We start from the raw sequence: 8472 nt of genomic DNA on the forward strand, positions 1-8472 counted from the left end.
GCAATTCTATATTGTCAATAGTAAAATCTGCTGCACACTGACATTTCTGTGACAATGTGAAATAGGGAGCAAAGCCTTAAAAACAGAGAAATTGAAACACAACCACTGTATTGTGATTGACTGTTTCATTATTCTAATATTTAACTGAATGAAACTCTGCTTGGGAATGGGTTTGCATTTACCTGGTGCTATCACAGAACTGTCTGCTAGCGCTAGAATTGGGGTCTGTTGTACACAAAAAGCACAGGACTTTGAAAATATCAATGGCTTTTGAGGTTTGGTAACATGCATCTATCACAGAGGACCAGCGGTGTTTCTAGGTTGACCAGAACACACAAGTGAAATATCAGGACGTGGGGGGAAGGAGGGGTGGAGCAAAAAAAAAAAAAAAAAAGCCGCCGGAGCTCCACGCCCCCCACCCCCGCTTGCCTCCGCTCCATCTGTGAGGCAAAATATCGGGACAATTCGCATCCCGACCGAAGGTAGGTCCGGACGCGGGACAAATAAGCAAATATCAGGACAGTCCGGCTGGTCACCCTAGGTGTTTCCTGCAGAGAGCCTGTCGCACCAATTCTCCCAATGAAGCATAGGTGTAGCACCAGGGCCCAACCTTGCTCCCATGGAAGTCAGTGCGAGTGTGGCCATTGACTTTAATGGAGGTAAGAGCAGGCCCCAAGATGTAGATAGTGATCTATAAAGCCCTATATAATTTGCATCCTAGCTTGCATCTTTCCCCATGCTATGCCATGACCACTGAAATCGACTGGAGCAGCTTTTGTGACCAGTCCCTACACGTGACCATCTTAGTGGAGGATCATTGATTCTGGAATTTGCTTCCAAGTTGCTGGCTCTAAGAACACAGTGTAAGGCCCATCTGTTGGCTGCGGCTCTGGTTGGAAAGGACGATTCTGGAGTTTTTGCATAGTTTAACCCTTTGCTGAGTCTGTTTAATTATATAGGGGCTTCAGTCCATGTGTTTTGTGCACTGTGTTAGGAATGTTTTTACAGGGAGCCGAGGATGTTGTGATGGGCACTTTTTAAACATATGAAAATAAATGAAATATTTGCATGTTGTAATTTTTTGAGTGTGACTGGTTGTGGTGAAAACACTGCACTGGGAGCCTTAGGAGCAGCAAGGTGGAATTCAGGGGGGCCTGGGAGGTTAGAAGAGAGCAGGAACTCAGGGATAACATTGTAGTAACACAGAGGGTCAAAGAAGTGGAATCTTGCTGAGGGCATTTAGTCCTCAAGGGGCCATAAGTTGGGATACTAGAAAAACTGGAATGTTTCCTTTTATTTCTCAATCGCTGTTCTGTAGCAATCACAGTAAGAGATTGGCACATGGATCTTTAAACTGCTGCATAAATCACCTAGAAAGGGCCTGCACCTTACCCCTGGGAACTCAGCAGATACTGGGATTTATTGCCCAAACCTTGGGAGTAGAAGAATCAGTCCAAGTTGAGGTGTCCATCTCCCACTGTAGCTACGGAAAGACCCCTGCTGCTTTGATAAGCTGTATATTTTAAATCTTTTTTATACCCAAGTGTACCTGTTTAAGCAATTTTAATGAGTAACTTCACAACAACTTGATTTAGGTAACTTTAAATATCTATCTGACCATCACTGTAAAAAGATCCCCTATATTTTCCACTGGTCCTGGTCGTGACGTTCATGTTTTCCCCGAGGCGAAAGACAGAAAGAAAGAAAGCCAGTTGCAGACAAAAGTATGAAGAGCCAGGTTGGGCTTACAAAGATCAGCTCTGGTATGGCAACTCCTGTGTTAAAAAAAATACACACTGTTAAGCACTATTCTTGTTGTTTGCCCTAAAACAAACACAGGGAAATTAGGTGACTGGGGAGCAGAACAGTGCCTGAGGATTTCAGAATTGTACAAAGCATATTTCTCTAACCTTTCCCCCTTTCACCATCCTTACCTGTGATTATTGTCATGACAAAACATAGCGTTCCCTACTGGCTTTCCTGCAGGAATGGTAAATGGATATAAGAGGCAAATGAGATGGGGTAAGCGGAAGTAATTTTGATTGATGCATTTTTACTTATGTGGTGGGGATGGGGTGGTGTCATTGTGCTTGATCCATGTCACTGGAGTGTGACCTTCTTTCAGAAGAATGATCATTTGATATAACTGAGGTTTAGCTAAATGGAGTTTGAGTGTATATTTACTTAGCTAAGCGAACAGTGTGATTTCATTTTGGAGCATCTCGCTATCCCTTGGAGTATTGTTGATTCTTTCCCATTCCCTACCCCCTGGCTATTAACTGGTGGTTAGTGTCTCTTGTTAATCTTTCTAACTGGCTAATCCTTTTGCATTATGTGACTGATCCAGCCCAATAACATTGTTAAAAGCCTATGGAGAATGTGAATACAAACAGGATAGCATAGAAGCTGGTGGCCAGCAGGATTAAACAGGATCCACTAGTTGCAGAGGCATAGTCAGGTTCATCAGATAATGACACAGGTGCTCAACTGCGTTGCTAGTTCTATTTTCCCGGGTTTTTTTTATTTGTTTGTTTCCATTAATTTTCTCAGCCATTAAAACTACACACCCATGCCACCCCATTGGGCCCACATTTCCCTGTTGAGAAGTTGCCCTCGGCTCTGATACTGATTATCTATGTGACTGTGGTTAAGTCACTGAAGGTATGTCACTGTTGCAGCTGGGAGGTGTGGTTCCCGGTGTGGGTAGAAAGAACAGGAGTACATGTGGCACCTTAGAAACTAACACATTTATTTGAGCATAAGCTTTCGGATGCATAGAATGGAACATATATTGAGGAAATATATATATATACACATACAGAGAGCATGAAACGGTGGGAGTTGTCTTACCAACTCTGAGAGGCCAATTAAGTAAGAGAAAAAACTTTTGAAGTGATAATCAAGATAGCCCAGTACAGACAGTTTGATAAGAAGTGTGAGAATACTTACATGGGGAGATAGATTCAATGTTTGTAATGGCTCAGCCATTCCCAGCCTCTATTCAAGCCTAAATTGATTGTACAGGTCTGTCACATCTTATGCGCATTTAACATACACGATTTCAGCTTTATGCGGTTGGCGAAAACAAAAAGCAAAAAAAAAAAAAAGAGAAAAATAACAATTTAAATACTGGTCCTGTAGTGCGGGCGATTCTGCCTGCCATTACACTCAATGTAATTTTGACTATATGCGGTTTTTGCTTTACGCACTGACCGCGGAGCGTAACCCCAGCGTAAGATGAGACGGGCCTGTATCTAGTTTGCATATCAATTGAAGTTCAGCAGTTTCTCGTTGGAGTCTGTTTTTGAAGCTTTTCTGTTGCAAAATTGCCACCCTCAGGTCTGTTACTGAGTGTGGGTAGACACACTTGCATTAGCTCTGCTCAGGCTAATGTGTGAAAAATAGCACTGCGGACGTTTCAGCACAGCTAACAGTTTGGGCAAGCTGCTGAGCTTGGACCCAGAAGATTGGGTGGGCTTGGACACAGGTGCTTGGCCCGAGTTGCCACCTATGCTGCAACATTCACACTGCAGAGCTGGTGCTAGTCTGTCTAGCCCCACTGGGAATCACATCTCCTAGATGCAGTGTAGTCAGATCCTGTGGGTCCACACTTTCAGAAGTGCCTGCTAATTTTGGGTGCCTCTGTTTTTAGGTGCCCAGCTTGAGTTAACTAGGGGCACAGTTTTCAGAGGCCCTGAACACACAACTCTATCTGAAGTCAATGGGAACTGCAGGTGGTCAGCAGCGCTGAGAAGCTGCTTCTTGTCAAGCACTCGAAATTGGTGAACACTTTGAAAATGTATCAGAGGGGTAGCCGTGTTAGTCTGAATCTGTAAAAAGCAACAGAGGGTCCTGTGGCACCTTTAAGACTAACAGAAGTATTGGGAGCATAAGCTTTCGTGGGTAAGAACCTCACTTCTTCAGTCTGTTAGTCTTAAAGGTGCCACAGGACCCTCTGTTGCTTTTTACTTTGAAAATGTGGGCCTTAATTTCCCTGTGCCCCAGTTTCCTTCCATCTGGTATAATGTATTTACCCACTTCTCAAGGGTGCTAGGAGGTTCATTCATTAATGTTTGAAGTGCTTTAAAGTCCTCCTATGGAAAGCAATATAGAAGTGCAAAGTGTTACGCTATTTAAATACTATTATTATTTGACAATACACAAGCTCACAAAAGACTCTCTGACCTCCAGTAGGAATTCCTTATACACTATATTAAACTGCCATTAAGAGGATTCATTAAACAACCCTCCTCTGGCTTGCTTGATTGACATGTATGGATTTTAATGTCTCCGAAAAAAACATCAATGAAATAAATGCTTAAATGTCAGTTCCATTCAAATGCGTGTGTCTTGGAGAATAACTCACATACTTACAGTAATCAGGGGCTGTTCTTTTTCCTTGAGCGCATCCTGTGCACCTTTGCAGTTTGGTAGCCCCTTGTCACCCACCCCGGCTTGTTCCTCTGATTGATATGAAGTTTTAAAAGGGTGCTTGTGTGTGTGTTTGCAGGGGAGGTGATAAAGGAGGAGAGGAAAGCAAGAAGGAAAGCACTCTAACTTATGATCTTATTAGTTTAGTCATTAAAATGTATTCAGTCATTCATTAAAGCTTATTCATAAAATTCATTATTAATTAAAAGCACTTTGGAAAAAGAAAAAGGTTGAATGACAACACTCATTATTTACACTAGCAATTTCATCATGGAATTAGATTCTAGGGCCTGATTCTCCTCTTGTTTGCAGTGGTTTAATTCCATTGATTTCACAGCATTAGTCCTGATTCACTCCAGTGTATATGAGCTGTATATATCCAGCCCATGCTGTTTCTTTCAGAGGATGTCCCAGGCAATTTAATCACAATTGTATTGCTTGTTAGGCTTTGGGTTGTTTTACAAAAAATCGAGGACATTTATGACAAATGAATCTTCTCACAAGGTGTTGCCTTATTGTCATTCTATTGAGACAGTGAGTAGAAGATTGACATGATGAGCGTCCCATCAATAATTAGTAGTTGATTTTAGAATAAGTTTCTTTTTCATTATCCAGATAAATGTTAACCAAACATAGTTTAGATTTGGGTCCTGACATAAAGAGGCTAAATAAAAAAAATACTCCAAAGCTTTTATTTTGTTAGTATGATATACAGCATATGATATCACAGTAGTCAGCAGTGGAAAAGAACTATTAAATAATTAAGTTCATGCCTTTGCAAAGACAGGTATATAGCTAATAATCATTCTTCTTCATAAGTTCTCCTTCCTAACTGTGCTTTTTAGGTGAATTTCACCCGAGAGTGCTCACACAAGGCTATATGGATGACTTCCAACTTAGCATAGGGTTTAAGTGGTGCATAGAGGATTCTGCAAACTCTTTGCCTGGGGGTGAATTTCATCCTTTGAAAATTCCAGACAGAATTTCTAAACTCATTTTCATCAGTCATTCACCCTAGAAATTCTACATATTATTTTACAGCGTTGATTCTCATCACTGAGGCATAGACCATTCTTTCCTCTATCATGAATAGCAAACTAGGGGATCTGGGATGGGGGAGGGAAAGTAGCGTTTCAAAGTATGACATGTCCTTCCCCTGATCCTATGGAAGCCCTCCTGTGGATGCTCCCAAGGTGTGGTGCTTTGTAGATGGGGTGGGGGTTGGCCAAACCAAAGGTTGGTGGGACACCTGCTCTCTTTGACCTTGTCCCCTCTCATTCCTGGTGTAACCTATGCCATTTCCCATGCCACCCATCATGAGGGCTTGTAGAAGTGGGGAAAGCATTGCTCCTGCAGGAATGGGATCTTGGCAGCTGGGAAGTAGTGTGGAGGACCAGGGCTTTTGTACATTGAGTTCCGGCCTTTGGTGGATCCCTCTGTTTGCTTCTTTGTCCCATTTTGGGGCCTTGAACTCTGCTTGTAATGCAGAGGGACAATGCAACCCCAAGGAAATGTCACGGTAGAAATTCCACAAGTCCAAACTCCTGGGGCCAGATTCTCTTCTGGTATAAATTGGAGTAGCTCCATTGCAATCAATAGATTTACACCAGCTGATGATCTGGCCCATGGAATTTCTAATTTCTTAGGTTCCATAGAGAGGAAGGTTTGATATGAATTTCTAAGGCAAGCATGTCAAGTAGAATACAGGCTTTCAAGTGGTTTGGGATCTCTTCAAAGAGTTCAGTTAACAGGAGAATCTTCAGTCTCATGTTGGTCATTTCCCACATCCATGCAGCTTTAAGTTGCTTTAAATCCTGTTCAAGACCAACAACATTCAATACATCAACACTTCCCTATTTTGTTTCAAGATGCTGCCACAACCAGTGTTCTCTCTTTTCTCTTTATCACTTACTTTTGCATTTATGCCTTCACATTTTCCTTTAGTTGAAAAAAATTGAGAAATACAATTTTTAAAAATTTTTAGATGTTTGCTGAGTGATTGTAACTGTGTGTGTGCATAAAGACACACTGTTGTGTGACCAGCAGGCTAAAATGTTCCAGAGAAGATAATGATAGATCTCAACTTTTGTATGAGAAAGGAATATCCAATTGGAAACGTAAGTTCAGTAGTTGGTATAATGGGGGAGGGCTGCTGAGGGACTTGCTGATCCCTGAGGATATTTGTAAACTATATGTATACACAATCTCTAGTGTCAAGGTTGCTCTAGTGTCAAAGTGTACTATTGTTGAGTGCATAGTGGTTACTTTGTGTGTCTATGCAATCATATCACTACCAGTATTTCACTCATTATTTTACAAAGTGCTTTGGGGCTACCTTGAGTGTAATAGGCCAGTGGGGATGACTCTTCTGTGGCCATTAAAAAGGTGATTGCACCTCATCCTGCATTCCCTGTTCACCTACAATTCGCATGGATGTCAGTGGGAATTTTGGGCACAGGAGCAAAACACATCAGACCAATCAGGTAGTTTAGGCCAGTGGTTTTCAGTCTTTCCAGACTACCCCTTTCAGGAATCTGATTTGTCTTGTGTACCCCCAAATTACACCTCACTTAAAAACTACTTGCTTACAAAATCAGACATAAAAATTCAAAAGCACATGATTACTGAGAAATTGCTTACTTTCTCATTTTTACTATATAATTAAAAAGAAAATCAATTGGAATATAAATATTGTATTTACATTTCAGGGTATAGAGTATACTACAGTATAAACAAGTCATTGTCTATATGAAATTTTAGTTTGTACTGACTTCTCTAGTGCTTTATGTAGCCTGTTGTAAAACTAGGTAAATATCTAGATGAGTTGATGTACCCCCTGGAAGACCTCTGTGAACTCCCAGGGGAGAACCACTGGGTTAGGTCCCAAAATAGGTTTTGCATGTAAATGGTTTTACAAAAATTAATTACTTTTAATGGGAGTTGGGTGCCTAACTCCCCTTTGAATATCTCCCCCAAGGAGTGCACTCAACTCCTCTGTGGCAACTGCTCTGCAGCTCCCCTACTAGCCTGCTGCTGAATCACAGGGGAGGAAGGAGAAAGTAGTTTTGGCTGTTCCATTGATTGTTTCTGGGCTGGAACCCCAGAAGAACGGGACAGGAGCATGACTGGCTCTGCTTGAGATTAGGGCTCACACCATAGCATACCCAGGGCAGCTGGTGGAGAATGGAAGAGAGGAGAAGCTGAGAACCATCAATGGTCCCTGATTCCCTGTCTCAGTCCCATGGATTGTGTGCCCACTGGGTATAACTGACATGCTGCACACTCCAACCTCTCTCCTTCTTCAGCCTCGATGTCCCCTGTGGCAGTGCTCCAGAGAGGGAGGTGTAAGAGCCCGAGAGGCTCAAAGGAAGCAGAACAGGGCAGAGGATGTGCCCCACAGTATTGATTGCGATCCTTTGGCCTTTCTGAAATAAAGAAATGCTGTCTCATTACTGGGTATCTTTTCCCTTCCTCCCGTGAGCCAGAGGGGGAGGATATAGCCCACGGAGGACACCAGGTTACCCAGTTCAACAGTCCGCCAGTAGAGGGCATAATCCCTAGTGTATAGGAAAAGGAAGTAACACTGGGAGGTCAGAGGTGATTGGGTTCAGCGGAGAGCCAGGTACGGAGAGTCGAAAAGGGACCCTGGCGGCTCTCACCCTCCCCAAACCCCTGTCCCAGCCTGGAGCCCCCGCCCACACTCCCACCCCCTCAGTCCCAGCCTGGAGCCCCCTCCTGCATCCCAAATCCCTCATCCCCGGCCCCACACCAGAGCTCGCATTCCTAGCCCAGAACCCGTACCCCTCCTACACCCCAACCCTCTGTTTCAGCAGAAGCTCTCTCCCATACTCTGAACCCCTTGGCTCCATCTCCCAGCCCCACTCCTGCACCCCAAACCCCTCACCCCTGGCCCCACCTCAGAGCCCACACCCCCAACCAGAGCCCTCACCCCCTCCTGCATCGCAACCCACTGCCTCAGCCCAGAGCCCCATCCCGCATCCTGAACTCCTTATTTCTGGCCCCAGGGTGGGGCCAGAAATA

General features: G+C 43.5%; 1 protein-coding gene across 1 annotated transcript in view; it reads left to right on the forward strand.

Moving 5' to 3' along the window:
* Nucleotides 1-6500: 6500 nt before the first annotated feature.
* The window catches only part of TARBP1 (TAR (HIV-1) RNA binding protein 1), a 116504-nt gene continuing 114532 nt past the window's right edge, over nt 6501-8472 (forward strand). The window contains exon 1 of the mRNA XM_034766873.1: nt 6501-6548. Within this exon, the coding sequence (XP_034622764.1) occupies nt 6501-6548 (48 nt within the window). The remainder of the gene's footprint in view (nt 6549-8472) is intronic.

The sequence above is a fragment of the Trachemys scripta genome, chromosome 3 (genome assembly GCF_013100865.1).
Source record: "Trachemys scripta elegans isolate TJP31775 chromosome 3, CAS_Tse_1.0, whole genome shotgun sequence".
Classification (NCBI taxonomy): Eukaryota; Metazoa; Chordata; order Testudines; family Emydidae; genus Trachemys; species Trachemys scripta.